Here is a 27,621-nt window from a genome sequence, read left to right as displayed (position 1 = left end):
GACCATCAGCCAAACTCAGGACCCTTTTTGTACGAAAGGTGCTGTGTCTGCGCCAATCATCGTGACCCATCCCTGGTAAGCCGACGCTGTCGAGCAGTGTTTCATCGTTGTCTTTTAGCAGATTATGTTTAGGGCACAACACGCTGGGGGTCTCGGGGGAACAGGCTGCACATCCTGATGTTAGGCAATCCGAGCCAGAATTGTACAATCCTCTCCAGACCGAAACCACCTCCGGCGTGCGGCGGGCAACCGTACTTGAAGCAGTCTACGTAGTCCTTGGTTCCAGCACCGGCGGGATCAATCGGGGGATCATGCTTGCGCATCTGCTCTGCGAGCAGCTCTGAGTGATGGATACGCTGCGCGCCCGAGCAGATCTCTTGACCCCTCATGAACATGTCATAAGAGTTCGACAGAGCAGGGTCGGCGGGTGACGGCATTGTGTACGCGGGGCGGATAGCAAGAGGGAATTGGTCCAGAGTGTAGAAGTCGGTGTTGTATTTCTCGAGAACAAGACGGCCAAGCATCTTCTCTTGAGGTGTTCTGGAAACATTAGTCAAGCCTTTGAGGATTCCACCTTCGCACTTACGTCAGATCATCGTAGTCTCCAAGCTCCTCACCAGCTTCGCGCAGCATCTTGATACCTTCTTGGAAAGGAATTCTGGGAACGTTTCCGGACTGAGGAAGCTTAAACTCATCGACGTGGTATACTCCTCTTACAAGTTCCGTCTCTTTCTTGTACCGTGCGTTGAGCTCGTTGAAGATGAAGAGCATGAGGTCTTCCAGCACACTCATGACTTCATGGTAGTTCTCCTGGAATTCCATCTCAAGATCCAGTCCGGTGAACTCGGTCAAGTGACGGGCCGTGTTGGAGTTCTCGGCGCGGAATACAGGACCGATCTCCATGACCTTTTGGAAGCGGGAGGCGATCAACATTTGCTTATAGAACTGTGGTGACTGAGCAAGGTAGGCGGGGCGACCGAAGTACTTCAGCTCGAAGACATTAGCACCTCCTTCAGAGGCAGCTCCACTGAATGTCATATTAGTATCGGCAACGAACCACGACACGAGTAACGTACAGAATCTTTGGAGTATGCACCAGAACGAAACCCTTCTTCGAGAGGAACTCCTGGAACAAGGCGCAAACACCGCTCTTGATAACGAAGATAGATTGGTTGATCTTGGCTCGCAGATCAAGCGTCCGGTTGTTCAACCTTGTGTTCAGACTGACGAGTGGGCGCTCGCCACCTTCCCCCTCTTTCTGATCCTCTTCCGCAGCAGTCTCGGTTGGCATGGGCCGTTCTGCGTCCGACACTTGAAGCGGTAGCGGAATCTCAGCACTGGCCTCGACGAACAACTTCTGGACATGGATCTCGAAATCGGTGATACTGGCACTCTTGATGGGCTCCTTCACACGCTTCACTATACCCGTAACGACGAGTGTGCTCTCGGTGCTAACGCTGCCGCAGAACTTGACCATCTGCTTGCTCAGCTTGTCGCTGGCCGCAACGACAGCCTGCACAGTGTTGAGGTTTTGTCGCAGGTTCAAGAAAGCGAGCTTCGCAGATTGCACCCTTGCATTCTCAACCCAGCACCTGAATGTAATCTCCTTGTCCTCATTGTTGGCGACATCGTTAAGCTCAGTGCGCGGAGTTCCCGTAGGCTTGTACTCTTTGGATCCAATGAGGGGAAGTTCGCCGTATGCGTCTGCGGAAACATCGGCGCCGTCATCGGCTTCTTTCTTGGTACGCTCAGCGAGTTCGCGGGCTTTGGCTGCGGCCTTCTTCTCTGCCTGGGCTACTGTTAATATTATGGACTTGACGGGAAAGAGACTCTACTGACCTTCTCTTTCTCTTTCTGCGCCTTCTTCAGCGCGTTCTTGGAGGGCGGCTCAGCGCCAGCAGATGCAGCGTCACTCATTGTGGTTGGATTGGGGGGTTTTTGAGTCGCGTTGTTCTATAGTCAGATGTGTGCTGGGGGCTCACATTTCCATAGTGGGGCAGCCGTGGATGAATCACAGCCCCGCTATCCCCGCGGCGTCATAGCCCACTACGGGATCCTTGAACACCTGGGCTGTCTAAGTACAATACAATGCCCGCCTGATAGCTTCAATGGTTCCGATACATGTTACAACTTTCATACAATTACTGACTAATGTAGCTGGGTATAGTAAAAATTGTCATTCCCGCTCAAACCCAATGCTTCCCAGACGCCCTGCAGCAAAACAAGCCGCTATGCTTCATGGTTCAAAAAAAAAAAAAGGTCATGTCCTCAACGATCGTTTTGTGGTTCAGCCGACAGCGCAACTATCTCATTCTTTTTGCAGTCTCTCACTGCTGGGTGTCGTTGATAGCCGATCTTCAGCCAACGATGGACGTTCGACTGGAGGTCGACGCGCTCGCATTACCATCCCAAAGTTTCACTGTCTTGACAGCTGAATGCTTTGGTTCGTGACATGAGAATATATTGACGTGAGTGTCGTTCGCAGCCGCCGCAGCAATCATCAGTCGGTGAGGGTGAAATGCAGTGACCGAGATAGGGGCAGATCGATCGCGAAGGAAACCCGAATAGGGCTCAAGGTGCGACACAGGCTGGCCGTTGTTGATGTTGAAGATCTTCACACGATGCCGTTGCGTGCCACTACACACGTTAATGTTAACATGTTTCGTAATCTTGGAATGTGATGAGCACTTACGTGGCAAAAACGGGAGCATGTTCATGAACGCTGAGTGTTCGTAGGGTGTCGGAAGTTGCTTGGATAGTCTTTACGCTTCGATCCCAGCGTATGTCCCATAGCTTGACCTCACCGCCACGGCAGCCGCTCACAAGTTCACGCTGTCCACCGCGCTGCAGGTGAACGTTGGTGATCCATTGCTTGTGCTCTTTCCAGACCTTGACCATGGCGGTGGCGGGCTTTTGGCGTTGATCGTATACTCGGATGGCACCATCACCAAAACCAGCAACAAAGACGTCTCCCTCGACTTGATCAGAGGTTAAGGATGTAATGCAAGAGCCGGATCGTGCGGGAAGGTCCTACTCATGTCAGCTACGACATCACGGATGCAGAGAGCGCAACTTACATTGGTGCATACTTCGGTCCCAGCGTTCCACACGCGAATGACCTTCACGTCGCCAGCAACTAGGATGAGACCTCTTCCTTGCTGCCAATCGAATACCAGACCGGCGTTCTTGTTACTTGAAACAAGATCAGTAAGTGCGCGGAATCCTGTCACTAGTTCTGTCTCTCCTTTACGGTCGTAGTTGCGGAATATCTTGATTACACCATCCGAGGATCCTGTCATTAGGAGTGCCTGGTCGTCCTCGTTGATGAATCGCACGTCCGTTATTCTCGACTCGGGAGGGTTCCCGTTGGAGAAAGAGTTGATTCTGTTGACCGACTTTGAGTAGTCGAAAATGTTGACGGTATCCCGTGTATCTGTCACTACGAGATGGTCCTCAAACTGGTGGAAACACATCTTGGCAGGTTGGCTGAGGTTGTCGAAATATCCTCGTGGCACATCCCAACGATTGGAAACGGCAATGTCCTTCAACGGCTGAGTCTCGGCAATGATCCTGTCGTTACGGTTCCTCCGCCAAAGTCTGCCATTATAATCGGTACTTCCAGGTTCGTCGGCTTCCGTGGGCTTCATCTGAGGTTCGCGGAAGTACTCTACGGACCATTCGAAGAATACACTCTTTAGTGGGATTTCTGGTTTCTCCGTCAAGTTCCTGTTCTTGAACCCTCGTGAGGTTGGCTGCTCTACGGTATGATACTTTTCAGGTGTCTGAGGGCGAGAGACCGCGGGAGTGTGGGCATCATCGGCAGCAGATCTCCCCGAAGATTTCTGTCGAGGGCTTGCTGAGTCTTGGCCTGCCCAGAGATTCTTCAGCGAAGCACCGACACTCGTGGACTTTCGGATGCCGCCGAAGAGTGACAAGTAGGTTGAGTCTTTGGTCGGTGTTGGGGGATTCGAGGCCTTTTGCGGCGCAGAAGTCTCTTCTACTGCACGGCGCATGGGTCGAGGAGCTGGCGCGTTTTGGAGAGCTTCGTCTAGTTGGGGCTGTACAAACTTGGCTAGAGACGACTCGATGAGTGATATCAGGATGTAATCAACAACAATTCCAGCGTCTTTTGCGATCTCCGGATGCGGATCGACTGACATGACTAGCAACTCTTTCCAAATGGCAGAGTATATGGTATTTTGCGAACAAGACGTCGATTCGGAAGCACTGCTCGTAGCTCCTGTACGTGCTTTCATGTGGAGCGCATCGGGGTTCTTGTCATCAGATTGCTTTGTATCTGAGTTGGCGTAATCCTCCGATAGTTGCTCAAATGCGGCGACGATGAACCGGGTCTTGTAGCGGGCAACGAACGTTGAGAAGAAGATGAGGAGCTCTTTGCGCACCATACTATTACCGTCCATGGTCATAATGAGGATCATAGACGCGATGGACTCTTCGATGTTGGCCACCTGTGGGGTAACATCGCGGATACCAAGGAAGGACGCCAATGCATGCAGCATTGCTGCCCGTACCTCAGCAACGGGATCCACGATTAGCTCGCAAAGTCGTTCATGTGCCATGCACCGTATGCCGACCCACTTGGCTTCTTCGTAGTTGACCCAGAGCTTGCTCAGACAAAGGCACGACCACTGCCTGAGCAACGGGTTCTGCATATCTTTGAGATGATCCAAGCAGCTCTCTACAAGCTCTGTGCTTAGTGAAGCACGTTGTCCTTGGTTGTAGTCTTTGCAGAACATGGAGACTATGAAGGCGCACATTGCGCGGTGTTCGCTTGCGTTCTGAATAGGTATACCTGTTTGAGTTTAGCTAAAGGGCAGTCTTTTGGATTGAATCTTGAATACCAGAATTGGGATTGAATATGTTGATGAAGTACTGATAGCCGTTGTCCTTGAGAAGATCGGCTTGGCAGGATTGATCGACTGCAAGAATTCGGGCCCAGATGAATACCATGACTGGCTTGAGCTCATTGGCTTGCGATTGTAGTAGCTTGAGGACGTATGGGAAGATGCCAATGCTGAGTGCAAGATTTACAGCCCAGGGGCCATGATCTAAGAAACTCGACAATAGGATCAACGCTCGGAGACGATGCACTTGACTGAGTAGTACTTGGAGCACTATAGGAAGTTGTTCCGGTACCTTTTGCTCCACGGCGCCCTGTGTCAGGTATACCTCGAAAGCGGTCAGCTGTTCAGAGAAGAAGTCGGAGTGTTTGTAGTTGAAATCTTTCTCTCCGCGTGCTTCAGCCTGCAAATCCGGCAGCTGGGCCAGGATCAGCTCAACGGCCAAGTCCCAACTGCGCCAGAGCGGGTGGTTGTGTGTTTGGGGGATCTCGGGATGGGAGACGGGATTGCAGTGGTATGCGCGCATGACGCGCTGTGCAAGAAGATAGTTGCGGAATAGAGCAGCAACCATCAAGTCCTGACGGAACAGTTTCTTGAACAGAGGTTTGGAGAGAGAGTTCCACGCAATGGTGTCGGTAATGGCTGTGAAAATCCAGTTCAGCTCACCAATAGGCGTTCTACGCTCAGAGACTTTGCCTGGAATATTGTGGGCATCTCGTAGGCTGACCTTGCTCGGGAGTGGATTTTGCAAGATGAAGAAGCGTACTGCCATGGTTATGGGGTCAGTTAGACAGGATGTGAAGATATCAGCAGGCAGCTCGGGGTTAGTAGGGAGAGACTCGCGCTCTCTGCATGCTGCCAGATGGATGCAATCACTGAAATCGACATGCTCGACGCTGGGATCTCTCCGGCGCGCCTCCTCAAACTCGGCCTGGTGTTTCTCGGCAAAGCGGTTGAAGTTGCTGATGATGAGGCCAGCATCGGAGCAGTCGTAGACGAACAGACTAGGTGCGCCGATCCAGGATTGCAAGTCGTAGAGCGACAAGGGAATGTACTGCGTGTAGTTTCTGTTAAAGACCCAGATCTCGCCGGAAGACGTTGGTTTGGGCACGCCATGGCCGTTGTAGTGGAACAAGACTCGCTCATTGCGGGCATTCCGGCGCAGAGTTGACGCGTATTTCCTCGTCTCTTCGGTTGTGGGGTCTAGCAGCAGTTTGTAGCGCGTGCGCATGCTCAGCTGCTCGTACTGGGTCTGGAGGGCCTTTCCGATCTGGTTCATGGGCGTGTGGCCGGGCGTCTGGGAGGTGACCGTCGGGTCGATCCAGCACTCCTCCTTGGCACACGGATTGGTCTTGATGACGTCTGGGGGATCAACGCCAATGTTGAGGCAGAGGGCGAGGACAGCCGAGACGGTCTTGAGGCGGTCCCGCATGCGCCATTCTTGGACGGGGAAGGCACAGTCCTGGTTCTTGGGGTGGCCGCCCGTCTCGTGTTTCTTGTCGGTGTAGTACATGAAGAAGTTTGAGGTGAGCAGGTTGCTGTACTCCTCTGAGTTGAGCTGGTCGTCCCAGCCATGGCGGATCTTGAAGTGGCCGTCGACGCTTCCCTCGTCGGTGCTCTCGGGCGGGAGGGCAGGATGGCGCGGCCCAAAGTCGCTCTTCGCGCGCAACATGCTGGGACGGGCAGACTGAGGGCCTATCGAGGCAGGGCGGGCAGGCGGCGCATGTTCGTCGACGGGCGAGGCAGGCGCGGCATCGGCGGCGGCAGCGGTGCTGGGGCGCGAGGAGGCAGCGGGCTCCGGGTGGTGGGCGCCGTTCATGTCGAGGGGGGCGTGCGAGGCAAGCGGATTGGGGTGGGTGTGGCCGCTGGCAAGAGGTAGTTGGTCGGCGGTTCTCATGGTGAGCTTCAGCGAGCAGCGACGGTCGTGACGGGGCCCATAGCGCGAGGCGGTGGCAGCGGGACGCGTGTGGGTGAGAGCGGCAGGCACGAGTATGGGCTGTGGCAGTGGACGTCACGGCAATGGCACGTCTATTGCACAGTGCGCGTGGATCTAGGGCAGCAGAGGTGAGGGAGCTCGACAGTGCATGTCGTCGGCGCTAGGCCCGAGCCAGCGCGCGGTGAGAGATGCGCTCCACCTAGGCACCGCGACCACGGAAGGCCAGAGCTCGGGTGCAGCGCGGATGCAGTCAGTCTCGCATGGTTCGGTCGCAATGCTGGCTGGCCAACGGCGCAAACACTGGCTAGCCTCTGCACCATCGCGACGCGCCTCTGGCACTGAGGCGTCTTTGCAGGCCCGTATGCATGCTCCGGTGGCTGCAGCCAATGGCACGCCCGTAGCCTCGTCGGCGTCCGCTGATCCTCCCGGTCTCAGGGGCGCAAGGTGAACAGAGCAGACCGACCACCGTAACCCGTTGTCCGCCTGGTCGTCTTTCCTTGTGTGTCTACCGGACGTGTCGCCCTTGGAACTGCTGCGCCGTCGTCTGCCTCCGCATCCTCAGCAGGCCATAATACAGCCCCCCAAAAGCTGCCGCCGCCCATCCCTACCACGCTCTGCTGTCCTGTCCTCTCCCCAGCCGTACGACATGCGCGCGCGCCCCGTCCATTGCTCTGTCTAATTACCTCACCCTCGCCAGCCCAGCCTCTGCGTGCGCTCCGCCTCTCCTCCCTCTGTCTCTGTCTCTGTCTCCCAGGCCGAATGCGTGCGCGATAGGCCCCGGCCGCTCCTGTCCCACCGCCCTCGCACCACCGCCGCCGCCATGTCCTTTCTCTTCGGCAAGAAGAGCAAGCAGCAGTCGAATACGCTGCCGCCGGCAACACGGGAAATCACCTCGTCGCATGGCCCAGGCCAACCACCCCCCGCCGTCAATGGCACTGGCTCACGCGAACTCGAGAAGCCCCGTGGCGGCCCCCCGTCCCAGACACCCACGCCCGGCACCAGTGTGAACAACTCATTGAGCTCCCTCCAGAATCCTGCAAATGCGCCCACCCCCGAGCCCAAGGCCCTGCGGGAGAAGGCCGACACCAACATTCAGGTACGCGCCATCGCAACTTCCTCGTGCCGCGCCTGTGCTGACTGCGACAGAACACGAACCCCAGATTTGCCGGCAATTCGCCAGACTCGCCTTACCCCTGGTCCTCCCGCCGCCTGAACTTCACCGCAGGCAATCCGTTCCCGCGATACGGCGCCGCCATCAATGCCACGGCTTCCAAGGATGGCACCATCTACCTTATGGGTGGACTGGTGGGCGGCGCGACGGTCAAGGGTGATCTGTGGCTGACAGAAATGGGCAACGGCAGCATGGCCTGCTATCCCATCTCCACCACGGGAGACGGCCCTGGTCCCCGTGTCGGTCACGCCAGTTTGCTCGTTGGCAATGCTTTCATCGTCTTTGGAGGAGACACCAAACTGGCTGACAACGATGACCTGGACGATACCCTGTATCTCCTCAACACATGTGCGTAGAGCCTGGAATGCCCTATACCTCCGACTAACGTGTCGCAGCTACAAAACACTGGTCGCGCGCACTACCACAAGGCCCCCGTCCCACCGGTCGCTACGGACACACCCTAAACATCCTCGGCTCCAAGATATACATTTTCGGCGGACAGGTTGAGGGCTTCTTCTTCAACGATCTAGTAGCGTTCGACCTGAATTCATTGCAATCTTCGGCCAGCCGATGGGAAGTGTTACTACCAAACACCAAGGAACAGGCCTCTCCACAGGGCAGATCCCCACCAGCCCGCACCAATCACTCGGTGGTGACTTGGAACGACAAGCTCTATCTGTACGTATCCCAATTCCTTGCCTTGTTCGAACTTTGATTGACTGATTGTTTTCAGGTTCGGTGGCACAGACGGCATCACCTGGTTCAACGATGTCTGGACCTATGAGCCACGTTCCAACGCGTGGACGGAGCTCGACTGCATTGGTTACATTCCCGTAGCCCGCGAAGGCCATTCTGCCGCCCTCGTAAACGACACCATGTACATCTTTGGCGGGCGCACCCAGGAAGGCGTTGATTTGGGCGACCTTGCCGCATTCCGGATTTCCTCCCGCCGCTGGTACATGTTCCAAAACATGGGCCACTCCCCGTCAGCCCGATCAGGACATAGCATGACCGCATTTGGAAAGCACATCGTCGTTTTGGCTGGCGAGCCCAGCTCTTCAGTCAGTGACAGGAACGAGCTCAGCCTTAGTTACATACTGGACACATCCAAGATAAGGTATCCGCCCAATGAAAGTGCTCCTCCACCACAACCGCAGAACACCCAGCGGAAGATGAGTGGTGGTGAGAGAAGCAATGTTCCTCCCGCTAAAGTCGGCTCCCCTCCAACGCGCGAGAGCATGATGTCCGGCCCCCAAATGACAAGAGCCCCAGAGAATATGGGCAACGGCATTAGCCCAGGATCACGGCTGCCTCGTGCAGCTAATCAGGGGCCCCCAGGCCCTCCGCCACTTCAGCAGCCTCCGCAACCCCGTGAGAATGGCGTTGTCATACAGGGTGCCGCGAAGCCCAGGAGCAAAACTCCCACCAAAAACGAACGCGGATACGGCCCACCTATCGATACAGGCGCTGTATCCGCCGTGGACAGAGACAACATGTCACCCATGACCCGCGACAGCCCGTCTACGAATGACATGCAAAGGAAGGCTTCGGATGCTGTAAGCCAACGTACCCCGAAGGAGTCTATGGACACTATGCGCACCGCTAGCACCACCGTTTCACGTAACACGTCCAAGTCTCACCGTGCGCAAGCTTCTCAAGATAGCACAGACCAGGCAACGAGGCAGTCTTTCGAAACACAGCAGCATCGCGGCTTTGTCCGTGACGCTGATCAATTACCCAGCGAAGGCCTGAAGAACGCATCGCTCGCCAACGACCAGAGAAATGCTGACCTGGTCAGAGAACTTGAGCACGTCAAGAGTCGCAACGCATGGTACGCCTCCGAGCTTGCACTTGCCCGTCGAGCAGGTTACAGTTCGGGCAACTCCACAAGTCCTGTATTTGATGAACGATCGGCCGACGCGTTTCGGGATGAAGACAGACCTTTGCTGGAGGCGCTTCTTAAGATGAAGACCGAGCTTGAACGAGTGCAAACGTCAATCAAAGCCCAAGGCGACGATGCTGCAAAGAGGATCGCTGAAGTGGAGAGGCAGCGGGATGCAGCCGTCAGCGAAGCCATATACGCAAAGACTAAGTTAGCGGCTCATGGAGGCGGTAGTCAGAACGGAACCCCACAGCCAGATGGAGCTCGAAGCACAAGTACACCTGATGCCGATCGCCTCCAGGACATCAGTCGTCGATTAGCTACATCCTTGGCTGCTCAGGGCGACCTGGCTACCAAGGTGGAGCATTTGACTCGTCAGATTGACGCTGAAAAGAAGGCCAAGCAGCTAGCAGAGGAAACCGCGGAAGCTGCACAGAAACGCGTACAAGAACTGGACTCGACCCGACAAAAGGCCACGGCTGAATCAGAGAGTTTACGCGCCGAGTTGCACGAAGCTGAGCGTATCGCAAGAGAAGTTTCCACTAGCGCCGCAGAAGCGGAATCGGCATCAAAGCTGCTAGCCATCGACAAGCAAGAGCTGAGCGCCAGGGTTGCTAAGGTGTCCGAAGAATCGCAAACTCAGTCTTCCGTCATCCAATCTCTGCGCGATGCGGTTTTTGCATCTACAGAGAAGTCAACATTGTTGGAAAAGAAACTGAACGAGGAGCGGACGCAAAGCGAGAACCTGCGCCAGAAGTTGAGCCAGCTTCGTAGCGAATACGAGGCACGCGTTCTGGAACTGGAGACTACGACACAGAAGCTTCGCGATGCGGAGGAGCTAGCGGAGAGCCATGCAGAAGAGGCACGCCTTCATCGAGCCACTGTTTTCTCTGGTCTGCAAACGATGACGGAACGTTCCGAGCACGATGGCGCAAATGTCGATGAGCGCGTCGTGGTGCTGCAACAGCAAGTCGAAGCTGCAAACACCATGGCCCGCAAGAACCAGACAGCAGCTGATCAAGCGTCGGAGAAGCTTCGACGAGCAGAAGAACGAATCGCCGGTCTTGAGGCCTATCAAGAGCAATCTAGTCGTGAGGGACTGACCATCCGTAAACAATTACAACAGGCTATGCGAGATGTACAGCTCTCCGAAGCTGAACGTACCGAGCTTCGCCAACAACACGAACGTCTGCGTCTTGAGAGCAATGCGTTTGAAGTCCAGCTCAAGACTCTCCGCAATCTTCTTGATGAAAGAGGTGTGAACCCTGTCGACACGCGACGCTCGAGGGTACTAGACAGTCCAAACTCAAGATTTGGCACACCGGAGTTCAACCGCGTTCGCGAGCTGGAACAACAGGTGGATTCTATGACCAAAGCACATGAGGAGTTGCGTTCCATGTTCGAGGAGCGTGAGCATGAGGTCAGTAAAGAATGGGAGGAGAAGCTACAGGCGCTTCACAACGACCACCAAGCTGCCGTCAAGTACCTCCGTGGTACAGAGAAGATGCTCTCGAAGATGAAACAGGAGCTTGATCGTTACAAGAGCGCGAACCTGAAGCTCGAGGAAGAACTCACTCAAGCGAGACAAGACAAGCGTAGCCCTGCTGACGAAGCTAATCACGCCGAATTGGACGCAGAACGCACGGCACTCCGCTCGGAGTTGGACAAGTCGCGGGAGAACATGGAAGCTACCGTTTCGCGTTTCGAGACCCAGTTGTCCAAACTGCAGTCCGACCTGGCTTCCGCTCGCGCTGATGCCGAGACGGCAACGAATGCCACGAAGCAGGCCGAGCATCAGGCGGCTCAGTTCCAGGCAGACCTCGAATCGCTTCGCCGACAGTATGCACAGACAGAAGAGCGTGCACGCGAAGCTGAGAGCCGCGTCCAAATGTTCCTCGATCAGTTTGAGACATCGGTCGATAACTACCGCCGCCAATCCCAGGTTCCGGCTGAGAACGCCCACCCTGAACACAGTCGCCACCGGGCACACGATAGCGTTGCATCGGCCGAGTCTCTGTACAGCCACAACGATGGCTCCAGCACGCCAGAAGCCATACCCCGCCCTTCATCTTCTGCTACACGAAACTCCATGGCCCTTGACAATCTTGCTTCTGAGTTAGACGCACTTAGGAGTCACTGGGAAACTACCAACAAAGCTTACCGATTGAGCGACCGTTTTGATTTTGAACGCATGCCTGAAAACGATAACACTGACGATGTGGATGAACTTTCGCAATGGAGGAAGAGGGTGGAGAGCGACGATGGTCCACAGACTGCCACAGGCAACCAGGACCCGAAATCTGTTCAGCCGGCTGCAACCATGATCTCGCCTACACAAGTCCACGGATCTTCGTAAAGGCACACACGAACCTTGAAACGCTTTGCTGCTACTTGATGGGACATGTGTTCAGCGATTTGTAAGGCGTAATTTGGTTTTTTACACTTTCTCCTTCTCATGGTACCATCGTGTTTCGATGGGATTTCGTTTTATACCATTTTTGCTATTGCAGGATCATTGACTCAAGACTCTTGAGCTTCTTGCGCCTTGGTCCACTTTCTGGCACTCAGTTGACGTTGCTCAGTTTGCGCATCAATGACGTAGCGGTTTGCAAATCATGTCATGGATGTCAGAGGAGTTTATTGATTCAGGAACAACCACTGGCAAATGTAGGATTTTGATATCTTAATGTATATGATTTGGTATTTCAAAAAGTGAGCCTTTGGCGCGCGCAAATTTGTTCATTCTATTGTTCGAGAAAGAGGCTGTTGACTCTTCACAAAAAAGTGAAGGTGAAGGGGACTCGACTAGCGCCCCGACCTCGTCGCTCTCCCACGTGGTACAATAGGAACGACGGGCTGTGATTCGCCAGTATTGACCAAACAATACGGTGATATGAGATTTACAAGCATCTTCGAGCTCCAGAATGGGACTTTGTACAGGAAAAAATCACGCACTATTGTCCGACGTCTCGACAATGGAGAAAACGATACACACGGGGCAGCCCACGGGTCTAGGGCTAGTATAACATCTCTACAGCTTCTGGTCCTTCTCCTCCTTGCAACCTACTTTCTACTCACCAACTTCTATCTTTGCTCGATTTCTTCTTCTTCTTTCAACTTGCCTTGCTTTTGACGCTGGTCGTCGTTACATTCTCACACTCAAACTTCTTTATCACTCGGTCTGGTACCGCTTCTTTCGAGCTACCATGTCTTCACCCCAAACCCCTCACTCTCCGGCTCGCTCAGAGGCTCTGGATTCAGGTGCTGGTGGACGCAACGTTTCGACTGTTCTTCCTGATGTGCCTGTCGACGGCAACCCCGAGCTACCTGCCTTCAGCCCCTTCGAGCCCATTGATTCCGGTCTTCATCAACAAGACGACGGCTTGGGTGATCTTTCTGGGTTCGAGTTCGACGCCGACTTTGCTCAACACCAAGATCTCGGTCACAACGAACAGGCCAACAACCACGCCAACGATCACGCTGCTATCCACGATGCCTTCGCTACACTTGCAGCAGCATCCACCAACAACCTCGACTTCGACATTGGAAACATGGACTTTGACCACGGCCTGTTCGACAGCAACGAGTTCACCGGCAACCAAGACAACACCAACTTCACTGACACCAACTCGGAGCTATCCCTACAGCATACACTTGCTTCGACTCAGACTCAAGATGGAGGCTGCGTATCTACCATCGAGGAGCACACTACACAAGCCTGCAACGAGAAGCCGCAGGTTCCAAAGTACAGCAGTTCCGATGCCGAGTTCAACTTTGAGGAGTTCTGTGCACGCTTTCACTCTGGAGAACTCAGTCCAGCTCAACAGGTTAAGGCTGTCGCCGCCTTGACCGCGAAGAAGAAGAACGCCGTATACCAGGATCTGATGCGCTCTTTTGGATTCCAACCGGCCAAGCCACGTGCTCCGGTCCCGGAGGGAGCTCTCACCGAGGACAACTACTTACCCATTCCATGGGAGCCCGAGGTAGATGAGGATGGATATGAGATTATCCCCATCGAATTCGACGCTCCTGAGCCTGATCCGTCGGATCCACAGCCCATCTATCCAGCATTTAGCGGCCGCTTCAAGACCGGCGCAGCCGCTAGAGCATACCGCAAGCGCGCCCGCGTTCCAAAGAAGGGTCCAGCACCAGATGTCGAGCGCGTCAAGAAGTATGGACGTAAGTCACAGCATATTCATTACTGTTCCAACATGAACTAATCAGATCTTTTTCTAGGCATGTACTGGGTACGCCGTATCTACGACTCCATCATCGACGTCTCCGACGTCCGCGACAGCGAGAAATCGACCAAGCTCGTTCGCTTTGAGAAACAGGCGGTGTACGATCCCGCGGACATCGAGGCTACGGCTCACCACGTCTTCGACGAGGCCGTCGCCGTACACACGCGAGGCTGGGTTCGCCCCAATGTCTACCACAAGAAGGTGGTTCGCGGTAAGCTCACCGATGTCAGCGAGGGGAGCGCGGAGAGGCGCTTGGCCCGTATCTGTTTCTTGTTGAAGCACGTGAAGGCGGCGTGCGATGACGCCCTGCGTGGAGGTCTTACTCTTGCGCTCTTGTGCGACAACCCCGAGGCGAGGGGCTCCACCAAACACTCGAACAACAGTGGCAACGGAAAGCGTGGAAAGAGGTTGAAGGTTGTGACGAAGATGTTGAAGGCTGGGTACACGGTTGAGACAGATGACGAGACGTCTGACGAAGAGCATGGCGAGAACGAAGAAGAGGAAGGCGAAGGCGAGGAGCGAAGTGGTGATGAGGTTTGATGGTGATGGTGGCGGCGATGGATGCCAGATCTTCACTGCTTTTCGATCCATTCTTTTTGAGCTCTCTGCCTGAGCGGCTGGTCCGCACAAGAGGCTTAGATGTCCGTTCGATATCAACTTCCATATCACGTAGCCTTTTTCAAGCTCAGTAGAACTTCACACCTCCAACGCTTTCTACTTCTTGTTTCGTGAACTTGGTACTCGGTGTCTTTTGTTGGTCCTTATCCAGTGTTTGAGCAGTCTCTTGGATAGCAGCATCTCTCTGTGCCTTCCTCCTCTTCTTACTTTGGAAAAGAGCCTCTTCGTCCTGGATATCTTTCAGAACTATGACATGTCAGCTTTCAGACTGTCTCTAAACTTTCCGCGTTCCAGGGTGTTGGCTTACCCTCAGCCCATTCTCTTTCGTCGGCCTCATTGCCCGTTCCCAAAACCGCTTCTACAGAGACGTCTTCCCCTCTCTGAACACGCTCAATGACCTCTTTTAATACCCCAATCTTCGCTTCGGCTTTGCGAAGGTTGTGTGTCCTCTCCTGCTTCAACCATAATATCTGGATAGCCTGGCTGCCAACGAGCAATCCAAGAATAATGTACGGGGTAGCGGGGTTCCATTCTTTGCGCCTAGGTCTCTCAGAGCGCGTCTTGAGTGGCGTTGGTATCAGAGAGGCCCAGAAGCTCGGCTGGACGATGCGCGGGAGGGACATGAAGCGTGGGTGCGACAGCGGGGGTGCGAACATGGCGAAAGCGCGCGCATTCGGACGCGTAGGCGCGAGTAGGGCGGTACGGTGGCCTACGGGCATGCGTAGCAGCTGGCGGAAGAGTCCGGACGGATCCATGGCTAGACGTTGTTTCGATAGGTGTGCTTAGGGCGCGTGGGATGGAACTTTTGGTCTCTCTACCATATTTTCGGATGCAGCGGCCCAAAGTAGTTAGTGCTGTTGGAGATACCGAGGTCCCGCCCGCATGCATCTCGCATCATTGACACTGCTCCATCGGCGTCATGTCTCTTTACATTCACGACGCTCGAATATGAGTAAATTTGCAAACAAAGAAGGCGCAAGAGGGGCCGCAGGAGGCGACGAAGAGGATCTGTCGCCATTTCAGAAAGTCTCGCAATGGTTTGAGGCCATACGCGACAGTGATTACGATGCATGTCACCTTGTTGAGTCCATCACGCTGCTCTAATGCTATATCTGTAGGGCCACGATGCTATCCTTGCGCGAGAACTCAAGGTCGAATCGGTTACCTATGCGCCGACAAGCAGCAATCCTCACGAGTCGCGCAACGTCATGAGCTTCACGGTACCTAAGCAGCTGTGCAACGCTGGTGGTATGCTTCATGGCGGAGCCGTGGCTTTGATCTTTGATATTACGACTTCCATGGCCATTACTCCTTGTATCCGCGAAGGGTTCTGGGACGGCGGACATGTCTCACGTAACTGTAAGTGCAACCTTGAAGCACCCAAGAGGTTGGAATATGGAATGTGCTAACTCAGCATAGTGAATACGACCTACCTTAGGCCTGCGGCTGAAGGCTCAAAGGTCTTTGTCGAGAGCTGGGTCGTCCATCTTGGGAAACGATTAGGGCAGACGAGGGGGGTGATGAGGCTGGGGTCTGAAGACGGCAAAGTCGGCTATACCTGTGAACATGGGAAAGTGAGCCTGGGTAGTAATCTGTAATGAATGCAAATGTCGGAGGCTGATAGAAAGAAAGACGGCGCAATGAAGCGACATGTTGTGAGGTGATGGGGATTGCGACTAGTGGACCCTGTATGTCATAGGCGTGTGCAGCCAGCCCCAGCGCCAATGCATAGCTGCCATGGCCATACCGTAGGCTTCCCACTGCACCTGCGACTTCCACTACCACGACACCCACACACACCCAATCATTGCGCCAATGGACCTTGGAGATGAAGGGAGCTCTCCGTGGGGAGGTACGTGTCTCTTGTCCTGCCGACGACACTGCGCACAGCTGACAAGCCTCCAGATGTGCCCTCACGGTCGAGCCCTGCGCCGAGTACTCACAAAGTAGAGCAGAACGACAGCCTGGACGCCGAATCTTCCACGACCTCGTCCAAGCCAGCGACCGATGCTGCCCCTACAGCCTCCGCCGCCCCGCGCTCGCCCGCAGGACGCGGCCCCCGGCGGCGACAGTATGGCCTGCAATCCACCAAGCTTGAGGCTGTTGATGACCCGCTGGGCCCTCTGGGTGCTCCCTCGCCGTCGACAGGCCCTGAGGTTGCTCCTCCAGCGCCGCCTCAGAAGGAAGCTGCTGCGTCGCGCACCACTCGGGCCGCCCCCGACGCCTCCACGCCTTCGCTGCGCGGCATGATGGATTCGGTCGACCTTGATGACGACGACGCGCAGCTACGCTCTTCCCAAGGAGCCAGAGTACCGCCTCCAGTACAGGCTCCTTCGAATGCCACACCCCAGCGCCAGACACAGCCAAGCGTCAGCGTCGAGCAGGCCGCGAAGCCGTCCTTTGCCATTTCGGTCGGCGACCCTCACAAAGTCGGTGACCTCACGAGCTCGCACACAGAATACTCTGTTACTACCAAGACGACGTCCAAGGGCTACCGCAACCCCGAATTTACCGTCTCGCGCCGCTACCGTGACTTCCTCTGGCTATACACACAACTGCACAACAACAACCCCGGAGTCATTATCCCTCCACCACCGGAGAAACAGGCCGTTGGGCGCTTCGAAGCCGATTTTGTTGAGTCGCGACGCTCCGCTCTGGAGCGTATGCTTAACAAGGCGGCTGCGCATCCAGTATTGCAACACGACAGTGACTTGAAGCTGTTCCTCGAAAGCGAAGCCTTCAACATGGACATCAAGAACAAGGAGCGCAAAGATCCCGGCATAAGCGAAAGCAAGAGCATGTTCGGCTCTATGCTCTCTGGCAGCAGTGGTAAATTCGTTGAACACGACGACGTACGTACAACGTTTCTCAAGATTAGTCACTATACTAACGGTACCATAGTGGTTCCACGACCGCAGAATCTACCTCGATGCTCTAGAAGCACAGCTCAAAGCTCTTCTCAAGGCTACTGACTCTGTAGTCACACAGCGGAAAGGTCTAGCTGAGGCGTGTGGCGACTTCTCGGCTTCTCTGCATTCTTTGTCTGCTGTCGAGTTATCGCCATCTCTGTCTGGTCCGCTTGATAGCCTATCCGATATCCAGATTCGCATTCGAGAGCTTTACGAGCGCCAAGCCCAACAAGACATCCTCACCATGGGCATCGTAATAGACGAGTACATTCGTTTGATAGGTTCTGTAAAGACCGCGTTCCAGCAGCGGCAGAAGGCCTACCATTCCTGGCATTCTGCCGAACAGGAGCTACAGAAGCGGAAAACCAATCAGGACAAACTCTTGAGGCAAGGCAGATCACAGCAAGACCGTCTGAACCAGCTTAGCGCCGATGTTGCAGATGCCGAACGCAAGGTCCACCAAGCAAGGCTGCTTTTCGATGATATGGGTCGTCTGATGCGCAGCGAGCTAGAGCGCTTTGAGAGAGAAAAGGTCGAAGACTTCAAGTCAGGCGTGGAAACCTTCTTAGAGAGTGCTGTAGAAGCACAAAAGGAAGTGAGTTCATCTACCACATCTGATATTCCGGCTTACTGACTGGCGTACTAGCTCATCGAGATTTGGGAGACTTTCCTGATGCAATTAGACACGGACGAAGGCGATACTTTCGTCCCTCCCGCGGGTATCGTCGCTTCGTCGAACGTGGATGAGGCACCAAGTAACGATCCTACCAATAACCAAGACTCAGAAAGACAGGAAGTGGGCAATGAAGGTGTGTCAGAGGACCAAGACTAAAAGGGTTACACGAGTCGTGAAGCCTTTGCCATGTGGCAAGTGTGGGCGCGCCGTTGTGAGGATTAGCGCTCATGTCGGGATAACAACCCCCGATTCCCGTATATACCGCGCGGGTTAGAGATACTCGGTGCTCGCTAGACAGTATGTCAAGTGAGCCGCATGTGGATACTGGATAATTCATAACCTGGGATGCGTGGAGCACCTCCCTGTTTGGATTTGCTAAGATCATTGCAAGTAATCTAGCTCATGCTGAACTGCCTGATGGCCAAACTATGTGTACCATCAGGCCTTGACTCTACACATTGACAATTCACACCATTGGCTTTGAAGTTGTTAGCTATGCGTTTCGTTACATCCTACATGACAGTGACTTGCGTCATCATAATCGGAGATGCGCGTCTATCCACTCCAGTTTTCGCTTCCTTCGGCGTGATGTTGCATGTCGGGCCAGGCGCGGGGTTGAGAACACTGTATCGTCAGCTGTTGGCCAAGTAGGCGCCGGCAAAAGAGGCGGTTCGCAGCCGGCTAATTCATTGCGGGCAGTCGCCGATATCTTCGATGAGAAGCACCGTATATAGCTGAGCTGTCATGCGAGGGTATCGCAAACAATACACATAACGTCTAACCCACCATCATGCCGCTAGTTCGTAATCCCATCCTTCCAGGTTTCAACGCGGACCCATCGGTCCTGCGTGTTGGAAATGACGGTAAGATATTGTTGTGTTCAACTTGAGAAAATGAGCTAACCAGAGTACCATAGTGAGTATTACAGTTTCTACAACTCCCCGATTTCGACTGCGGGACTACCATGAAAGCCACCGTTGGGATTTTTTGATGTGATCTAGGGATTGTTGAACCTCAGACCTTAGAAGTAGGCCATGGCACATACTAATTGTGTCAAACTAGTACTACATCGCAACATCCACTTTCGAGTGGTTTCCAGGAGTGCAAATACACCACTCCACGGATCTCGCCAACTGGGAGCTCGTGACACGCCCGCTGAGCAGGAAGAGTCAATTGGATATGCGCGGTGACCCCGATAGTTGCGGTACGTATTCGATCAGAATTGAATATATCCGCGCATTTCTGACAGACTTTAGGTGTATGGGCACCTTGTCTCACACATGACGGCAGCAAATTCTGGTTGGTGTACACAGACGTCAAACGCAAGGATGGTTCCTTCAAAGACACGCCCAACTACATCGTGACTGCCGATCGCATCGAGGGTCCGTGGTCTGACCCCATTTACATCAACCACTCAGGATTCGATCCTTCACTGTACCATGATGACGATGGCAAGAAGTACTTCATAAATATGCTGCAAGACCACCGAAGACGTAAGCAGTTCTTCGTTGTAAGTGAATGCCTTCCAGCGACAAGTCGTTGCAGCAGATACCGAGCTCATGGATCTACTTGTAGGGAATCAGAATGCAGGAATGGGATCCTGAAACGAAGAAACTTGTTGGCCCATGGAAGACTATCTTCCCCGGTAGCGACTTAGCTCTGGTAGAAGGCCCACATCTGTACAAGCGGAACGGGTGGTACTACTTGTTGACTGCTGAGGGCGGCACAGCATATGAACACGCCTGTACCTTGGCACGATCCCGCGATATCTGGGGCCCATACGAATTACACCCTCAAAAGCACATCATCACTTCCAAAGACGCGCCGCTAGCTTCGCTACAAAGGGCGGGCCATGGAGATATAGTCGACACTCCGGACGGCAAGACGTACATCGTGCATCTGGCTGGCCGCCCTACCACACAATTCCGTCGCTGTGTTCTTGGGCGTGAATGCGCTATTCAAGAGGCTTACTGGGACAAGGATGATTGGCTATATGTCAAGAATGGGCCCGTTCCATCTCTTCATGTTGAACTGCCGGCAGCGCGCGACGACACCGCATACTGGGCTGAACAGCGCTACGAATTCAACAGGAAAGATGGTCTCCACAAAGACTTCCAGTGGCTCCGCACCCCGGAGCCAGAGCGCATCTTCAACGTCAAAGATGGTGCTCTTCAACTCATTGGGCGCGAGGCCGTTGGATCCTGGTTCGAACAAGCCCTTGTTGCACGCCGTCAAACGCATTTCTCGTATGATGCCGAAACAGTCGTTAGCTTCAGCCCAGACGACGAACGCACATTCGCAGGCCTGACTGCCTACTACTGTCGCTTCAACTTCTTCTACTTGACCGTCACGGCCGACTCTGATGGTAAGCGCGAACTGCTTATCTTGAGCTCGGAAGCTTCGTGGCCGGACGGCAATTTGAAACTCCCGCTCGCGGAGCCGGTGTCACTCCCACAAGAGGGCAAGGTACGATTGGCGCTGAGCATTCGGGGTAGAAAACTCCAGTTTAGCTATGCGCTAGAGGGACAAAAGGATCTGACAGAGATTGGACCGGTCTATGATGCTTCGATCCTTAGTGATGAGTGTGGTGGTCATCAAGCGTGAGTTACTTTCCTCTATCAATTACATGATGCATGCTGACTTTGCAAACACAGACATGGAAGCTTCACAGGCGCATTTGTGGGTATGGCGGCATCCGATTGCAACGGCACAGAGAAGGTGGCGTCGTTTGACTACTTCGTGTACAGGCCGGCTCACCACGAAACGGACCGCTACGATATGTGATAAGACAGTATATATTCGTCGGCACCCCGGTGTAGCACAGCTCCATTCAATATCGAAGATGCCCTGCTTGACATGGTGCACGCACAAGTCCGTAATCTCATCAGAAATGTATGCCTACAGCTTGGCTGAGGCATCTATTGCACGAGGGCACGAATACGTGTTAGACAGGATGTGATAACCGGTAGTGTTGATACAAGATCGCGGCTTGAAGTGTTTCAGACCAGCATCCGTAGCGCCGGGTCTGCTCTAGTCTGAACTATCGGCAAACGGCGCCATGACTCGCGTAGAATTTGGTGTTACACCATGGTGAGATGGGGCTCCAAGTGGAGCCTTTTCAAAAGTACGGACTCGAGGTGTTGTACCAAGTCGGAGTTGTGCAGTCCAAGGCTCAAAAGCAATCTCAGGCTGATACGGCTGTCGTTCATCTGTCTGTGTCGCAGATCTCTGTGTCCTGACCCCTGCGTCTCAGCACCGTTTCATAGCATGACCGCGAATCCACGATGGACTACATAGAGGCTGAGTTGAACCTCAACTTATCGACAGATATCAAATTCATCTTAATTACTAAGAGATCTAGCTGAGCTCAGCTTCTTCCTTCGATTAATCCGGCCCGCCATACACGCAGACGTTGCGCAGTACCCTTCCGATCACAACCACGGCATAAGATGTGGGCACCAAACCGCGTAACTCCAGGAGCGAAACGCACACCATCTGTCCATTCTATCGCATCCTTTCAATCAGGCAGTCGCCCCGTTTCCATGAGTTCACCTCAAATGCAGAGACGACCGACGAATTACGAGTCAGACAACTACTCTGACCTGGGTTCAGAGGACGAACAGCCACAGCCACAGCAATACTCCCGTCGTCCACAAGACACCTCAATGTCAGCCATGGCGCAAATGCAACGACAACAGCAACAACCTAACCCCACAGCACCTTTGTTCTCTCAGAAGAAGGCAAACGATGTCGTACACGTAGTCAACGCGAACATACCGCAATATCAAGACCAGCGAACCTTTGTTGAGCGGCCAGTGGACGATGATGCAACATCACGATCTTCCACCCTGGACGGCAACGAGGAGGACGTCCCCTATCCGTCGAAGAAGTCATTGGCGCCTTCAGCCACGAAGATGAGCCTCACAGGCCAGGAGCCGGTGTCTCCAGCACCCGCACCGCATGTCCCTGGTCCTCTGGAGTCGCAACTTGCCGCCCTAATGTCCAAGCTTGTCTACATCGAACAATCGAATCCTGCCATATCAGTCAAGCCTGAAGAGTACGAGCAGACGATGGCGCGTCTGAAAGCGTTGGAAGAGGAGAAGAAGACATGGTGGAAGCGACACGACGCCATCTGGGCCCTTCGAGACGAAGATGTAGAGAACAACATTAAGATTCGTGTAAGTGTGAAGACGATGGATCAGCGCAAGACATTAACTAACATGTCGATACAGAGACTGCTAGCTAGCTGTCGACGCGAACTGGACGCGACCAAAAAGCTGCGCGATGAAGATCTCATCAACGTGCAGATTGTACGGAGCAAGCTTGCTGAAAAGACAAGAGAGGTGGAGCGATTGCATGCACAGACTGGACGTAGCAGTCCAAGCCGGGGACGTCCAGGTAGCTTTCTCGAAAGGCGCGACACAACCGACCTCTTTACTGCGGCCAAGGTGGCAGCTCTCGAGCAGCGAGCTCTCGAATTGGAAAAGCGAAACTCTGATCTTGTCGCGCAATTAGGGGCGCCGCGAGGTGGCAGCATCGACGATCTAAACCGATCGACCGCTCACCAAGCGTGGAAAGGGACCGTTGCTGATCTTGAATCCAAGATCAGGGCCAAAGACGCTGAGCTCGAGCGACTACGGTCTCAGGGTGCTTCGGGAGGAAGCGGGCAGATGGACTGGTACCGAATCGAAGCCCTGCTCGAGGAACATGCCACCTACCGCGAGAGCATCGGAGGCAAGCTGCAGGCTCTCCGGTCGGAGAAGGAGGGACTCATGAGGGATCTACACCGCAAGGAGAATGATTGCCAAGTGTTGGAACTCAAAGTGCAGACGCTACAGAGACGGGCGAACGTGGTGTGACGAGACGGTGTGTGACGAGACTGTGTAATGCTAGAAGCGAGTTGGCTACCCAATACCCCTGGTTATTTGATTGTTTTTATTTTCACCGTATCCACCCATTGAGGAGCCGGAAGATGTGAGATGGTGGCTGACGTGGCTGGTGAGGTCAATGCGCAACCGCTGCCTTGGCAGGTACCTGGCAAACATCGTCATATCCCGTCGGTTGTGGTCGAGCACGACCTGCTTTCGGCTTTCTCCACAGCGTACGGCACGCTGGATCCGGACAATGACATCGTTTGCGCAGCCTGGGGCAGAGCTTAAAGGCGATCATGTATCCCAACTTTCCTAGGTACGGCTCGCGCTCTAGCCTACATTGCCCACCATGCAGTCGGCCCTCGTTTCCATCCTCGCAATTGCTAATGCAGCCACGGCACAGGCCGCCTACTCGTTCGACCCTCTGCAGCATCTTGCCGGCATTGCCCCGTACTTCGAGGATCCGCGTCTCGACCCCAAGCCGCCACAGGGCTGCAACGTAACGCGCGCGTCGTACCTCATTCGCCATGCCGCCATCTACGCCAACGACTTTGACTACGAGGAGTACATCGAGCCCTTCACCGACAAGCTGAAGAACACGACGGCCGACTGGCGAAGCGCGGGACCCCTGTCGTTCCTGTCCAAATGGCAGACACCCATTAGCGACGAGGAGCTAGAGGATCTCACCTCGGTCGGAAGGCTGCAATCATACAAGCTGGGTGTCGATGTCCGTCTGCGTTACCCTACGTTCAAGGACCCTGAGCGCGTATGGACATCAACGGCCGAGAGGACCGAGCTCAGTGCATCTTCCTTCATCGACGGCCTTGTGGCTGAGAGCAACGGCACCGAGCGCGTTTCCGTCCGCGAGGATGCTGCTCGGGGTGCAGACTCCCTGACGCCATACAAGGGTTGCCCCAAGTACAGCTCCTCATACGGTAGCGAGCAGTCATCTGTACGTAAACTCACCAAGACAACATGACTCCAACTAACAATAATCCTCCAGGAATATCAAGAAACGTACACCAAGCCCATCGTCGAACGTTTGAATGCGTACGCCCCTGCCTTCAACTTCACCAAGTCGGACATCGTAGGCATGCAGCAGCTGTGCGGATACGAGACAGTCATTCGTGGCTCTTCCCCCTTCTGTTCGCTCGACCTCTTCTCCCAGGACGAGTGGCTCTCCTTCGAGTACATGAACGATATCATGTACTTCTACAACACCGGCTATGGAAGCCCCGAGCTGTCGGGTGCTCTTGGTCTTCCCTGGCTTAACGCTACTGCCGTCGAGTTGCTCGCGGACGAGGCCGACCAGGATCTCTACGTCTCCTTCACTCACCGCGAGTTGCCTCCTACCGTCGTAGTTGCTATGGGTCTGTTCAACAACTCCGCTAATACCGGAGTAAACAACCCAAACATCACAATGCCCCTCGACAGGCCCAACCATGCGAGAGCGTGGAGATCATCGAGGATCCTACCCTTCTTGTCCAACATTGCTGTTGAGAAGATGTCATGCGACAGTTACGGATTCGCCGCTGACGAGTACATCCGCGTCCTCGTCAACAAAGACCCGCAGCCGCTGGCTTGTGCTGATGGCCCTGGAGAGAGTTGCTCCAAGAGCGCGTTCCAGGATTTCGTTCAAGAGAGGGCCGACATGTTTGGCGGATTTACTGAGGAATGTCAGCCCGAGTACTCCAACTCTACCGATGTTCTCACTATATTTAATTAAGACGACGTTCTGAGTCGCTAATAATATAATGTTGTAATGTTCAATCATCTTCTATGCATGCTGCAAGGTGAATGCCGAGCGTCGCTAGTGGACCCCACGATCGCGGGCACTTGTTGAAGCGTCGACGATCATCGTGAGATGAACAACACTAATAATCAAACATCTCTGAATAATCAAGTGACAGGTGTTTGCGCATGCGCCAAGTCTTTGGACAATCTCTTGTCCGCGGGCTTCCGCTCTAAGCTGCGCGCGGATAGCATATGTGAGCTACATTCGCGTGGCTTATCGGCTTCAACATCGCATGCAGGGGGCGGAAAACCATCCAAGGAAAGATGCCGATTAGGATTCAGACAGCCAGAAGCTTTCACGTGCAGCGCAAATGTGCCGATGCAACTCAACAATTGCCCAAGGTGCAAACTAGCCCTATTGATTTTTGTAGACGTCATGACTGGCAGTCTTGGTGTGGACTGATCCAGGAATACCCGAGCGTGGCGCGCTACAACGCGTCTTCTTCACAACGCTCATCGCAATTGTGCCGCCTCTCACACATCAATCCGTCTACTAAATGGGGGAGCATATCGAGAACAAGGGCACGCGCCCTAGCGCGATCGTCGTCGGTGCTGGTGCCGGAGGTGTCGCTACCGCAGCGCGGCTCGCAGCGGCAGGCTACAAAGTTACTGTAGTCGAGAAGAACGATTTCTCTGGCGGAAGATGCAGTTTGATACATCGTCACGGATATGTAAGTCGACGAACGTGCGGCAGCATTGCACGACTCAACGCTAATCGCTACGCAGAGGTTCGACCAAGGTCCGAGCTTACTACTCCTACCTCGATTCTTCCATGAGACATTCGAGGATCTGGGCACCTCGCTCGATGCAGAGGGCGTCAAGCTGGTCAAATGCGAACCGAACTACAATGTTCATTTTCACGATGATACTACCTTCAAACTCTCCACCGACATCTCCATCATGAAGGCTGAAGTCGAGCGGTTTGAAGGCAAAGACGGGTTCGAGCGGTACCTTGCTTTCCTGCAAGAATCACATCGACATTATGAGGTGTCCATCATCCATGTGCTGAAGAAGAATTTCTACTCGTTGCTGAGCATGGTCCGTTTCGACTTCTTGTTGCATCTCTTCGAGCTGCATCCTTTTGAGAGCATCTATTACCGGGCGAGCAAGTACTTCTGGACAGAGAGGTTACGGAGAGTCTTCACGTTTGCAAGCATGTATATGGGCATGAGCCCGTTTGACGCTCCGGGAACGTATAGTCTGCTGCAATACACGGAGCTGGCGGAGGGTATCTGGTATCCTATTGGCGGCTTCCACAAAGTTAGTGTGCTCCATTGCAGAAAATCCTCTTTACTAACGTGATCAGGTGGTCGAGTCTCTTGTCAACGTAGGTGAGCGTTTGGGTGTCGAATTCAAGTTCAACAGCCCGATTCGCAATATACAGATATCCGACGACGGGAAACGTGCGACCGGCGTGGTTTTCGAAGATGAGAGCCAGGAGCCATTGACTGCTGATGTGGTTGTCTGCAACGCTGATCTGGCCTACGCATACAACAACCTTCTCCCTTCCACCTCGTTTGGACGAGCTCTCCTGAAACGTCAAGCGTCTTGCTCAAGTATATCGTTCTACTGGGCGCTGGACCGACAATTCCCCGAACTAAGCGCTCACAACATCTTCCTCGCGGAAGACTACAAAGAGAGCTTTGACAGCATCTTCAAGAAGCACCTGATTCCAGATCAACCCAGCTTTTACGTCAACGTCCCCTCCCGCGTCGATCCTTCCGCCGCGCCAGAGGGCTGTGATTCCATCGTTATCCTGGTCCCAGTCGGTCACTTGGAAGGCTCATCCGATGACCAACACAAGGGTTCGGGGCACACCAAAGGCCTGACCCAAGACTGGGACTCCATGGTAGCATCAGCCCGTGAAACCATCATCAGAACCATGGAAAAGCGACTCAAGATCTCGCTCGGTTCCCACATCATCGAAGAGACCATCAACACGCCCGTGACATGGAAATCCACCTTCAACCTCGACCGTGGCGCCATTCTCGGTCTCAGCCACTCCTTCTTCAACGTGCTCAGCTTCAGGCCCAAGACGAAGCATCGCAGCATCGAGGATCTGTACTTTGTCGGTGCGAGCACCCACCCCGGTACGGGTGTCCCCATTGTACTTGCTGGTGCCAAGTTGGTCACCGAACAGATCCTCCATGACCGCAATGAAATGAGCCGCATCCCTTGGCGCCCGCTGGACGCCAAGTCAGAGCCCAAGCCAGCTCCTGGTCCGTTGGATCGCACTCAGAACGGACCGTATCTTAGCTGGCTTGTTTGGATATTGTTGAGCATTGCCCTTGTGTTTGTGACGGTACCGGGTGTTTTGGTGTATCAGAAGGCTGGTAATGGGTTGCTGGGCGATTGGTAGTGTTGTCGTATGTAGTTTACTGTAGATACGGGCGTAGATAAGGGCTTTTAGTATATTAATGTTGTTGGTATACATTGTACTTGATTTAATGACCACTTTTTGTCATGGAATCCTGAGGGGTCACGATTGTGGGTGAATAGATATGAGCAACAAACGTTGGCTAGCCTGTTCATCAACGTATGCGCGGGACTTGGAGAAAGGGTTGCGGAAGTTATATAGTGAACGAATACGGCACGAATGGTGAAAATTAATGGTGGGTGCAGAATGCATACTGTAGGCGCAGAAACATGGGTTGTACAATC

At 54.0% G+C, this 27,621-nt stretch overlaps 9 protein-coding genes across 9 annotated transcripts; 6 read left to right on the top strand and 3 right to left on the bottom strand.

Annotated features, from left to right (window-relative positions):
• Positions 1-128: 128 nt before the first annotated feature.
• J4E87_007274 (uncharacterized protein) lies at positions 129-1,917 on the bottom strand (the record flags this gene model as incomplete). Its single annotated transcript, XM_049378870.1, has 4 exons — positions 129-540; positions 587-1,027; positions 1,077-1,789; positions 1,840-1,917. 4 exons carry the CDS (start codon positions 1,915-1,917, stop codon positions 129-131), a joined length of 1,644 nt encoding a protein of 547 aa, XP_049231532.1.
• Positions 1,918-2,357: 440 nt separating this feature from the next.
• J4E87_007273 (uncharacterized protein) lies at positions 2,358-6,759 on the bottom strand (the record flags this gene model as incomplete). The annotated part of the gene is made up of 4 exons (XM_049378869.1): positions 2,358-2,637; positions 2,693-3,030; positions 3,078-4,813; positions 4,863-6,759. 4 exons carry the CDS (start codon positions 6,757-6,759, stop codon positions 2,358-2,360), a joined length of 4,251 nt encoding a protein of 1,416 aa, XP_049231531.1.
• An 859-nt stretch (positions 6,760-7,618) lies between these two features.
• On the top strand, positions 7,619-12,207 carry J4E87_007272 (uncharacterized protein; the record flags this gene model as incomplete). The annotated part of the gene is made up of 4 exons (XM_049378868.1): positions 7,619-7,894; positions 7,945-8,317; positions 8,365-8,647; positions 8,703-12,207. The coding sequence occupies 4 exons, from the start codon at positions 7,619-7,621 to the stop codon at positions 12,205-12,207; spliced, it is 4,437 nt and encodes a 1,478-aa protein (XP_049231530.1).
• Positions 12,208-13,057: 850 nt separating this feature from the next.
• On the top strand, positions 13,058-14,632 carry J4E87_007271 (uncharacterized protein; the record flags this gene model as incomplete). The annotated part of the gene is made up of 2 exons (XM_049378867.1): positions 13,058-14,030; positions 14,088-14,632. 2 exons carry the CDS (start codon positions 13,058-13,060, stop codon positions 14,630-14,632), a joined length of 1,518 nt encoding a protein of 505 aa, XP_049231529.1.
• A 145-nt stretch (positions 14,633-14,777) lies between these two features.
• On the bottom strand, positions 14,778-15,465 carry J4E87_007270 (uncharacterized protein; the record flags this gene model as incomplete). Its single annotated transcript, XM_049378866.1, has 2 exons — positions 14,778-14,956; positions 15,018-15,465. The coding sequence occupies 2 exons, from the start codon at positions 15,463-15,465 to the stop codon at positions 14,778-14,780; spliced, it is 627 nt and encodes a 208-aa protein (XP_049231528.1).
• A 1,060-nt stretch (positions 15,466-16,525) lies between these two features.
• On the top strand, positions 16,526-21,079 carry J4E87_007269 (uncharacterized protein; the record flags this gene model as incomplete). The annotated part of the gene is made up of 8 exons (XM_049378865.1): positions 16,526-16,562; positions 16,616-17,562; positions 17,612-18,214; positions 18,266-18,415; positions 19,358-19,499; positions 19,552-19,805; positions 19,871-20,895; positions 20,950-21,079. The coding sequence occupies 8 exons, from the start codon at positions 16,526-16,528 to the stop codon at positions 21,077-21,079; spliced, it is 3,288 nt and encodes a 1,095-aa protein (XP_049231527.1).
• Positions 21,080-21,852: 773 nt separating this feature from the next.
• J4E87_007268 (uncharacterized protein) lies at positions 21,853-23,154 on the top strand (the record flags this gene model as incomplete). The annotated part of the gene is made up of 2 exons (XM_049378864.1): positions 21,853-22,473; positions 22,528-23,154. The coding sequence occupies 2 exons, from the start codon at positions 21,853-21,855 to the stop codon at positions 23,152-23,154; spliced, it is 1,248 nt and encodes a 415-aa protein (XP_049231526.1).
• A 361-nt stretch (positions 23,155-23,515) lies between these two features.
• Positions 23,516-24,892, top strand: J4E87_007267 (uncharacterized protein; the record flags this gene model as incomplete). Its single annotated transcript, XM_049378863.1, has 2 exons — positions 23,516-24,118; positions 24,170-24,892. The coding sequence occupies 2 exons, from the start codon at positions 23,516-23,518 to the stop codon at positions 24,890-24,892; spliced, it is 1,326 nt and encodes a 441-aa protein (XP_049231525.1).
• A 565-nt stretch (positions 24,893-25,457) lies between these two features.
• On the top strand, positions 25,458-27,319 carry J4E87_007266 (uncharacterized protein; the record flags this gene model as incomplete). The annotated part of the gene is made up of 3 exons (XM_049378862.1): positions 25,458-25,631; positions 25,687-26,220; positions 26,267-27,319. The coding sequence occupies 3 exons, from the start codon at positions 25,458-25,460 to the stop codon at positions 27,317-27,319; spliced, it is 1,761 nt and encodes a 586-aa protein (XP_049231524.1).
• Positions 27,320-27,621: the final 302 nt, after the last annotated feature.

Source organism: Alternaria ethzedia, assembly GCF_023757985.1.
Source record: "Alternaria ethzedia strain BMP 0044 chromosome Unknown scaffold_19, whole genome shotgun sequence".
Taxonomy (NCBI): Eukaryota; Fungi; Ascomycota; class Dothideomycetes; order Pleosporales; family Pleosporaceae; genus Alternaria; species Alternaria ethzedia.
Note: the sequence above shows the minus strand (reverse complement) of the source record. Positions and strands in the feature narration are given on the sequence as shown.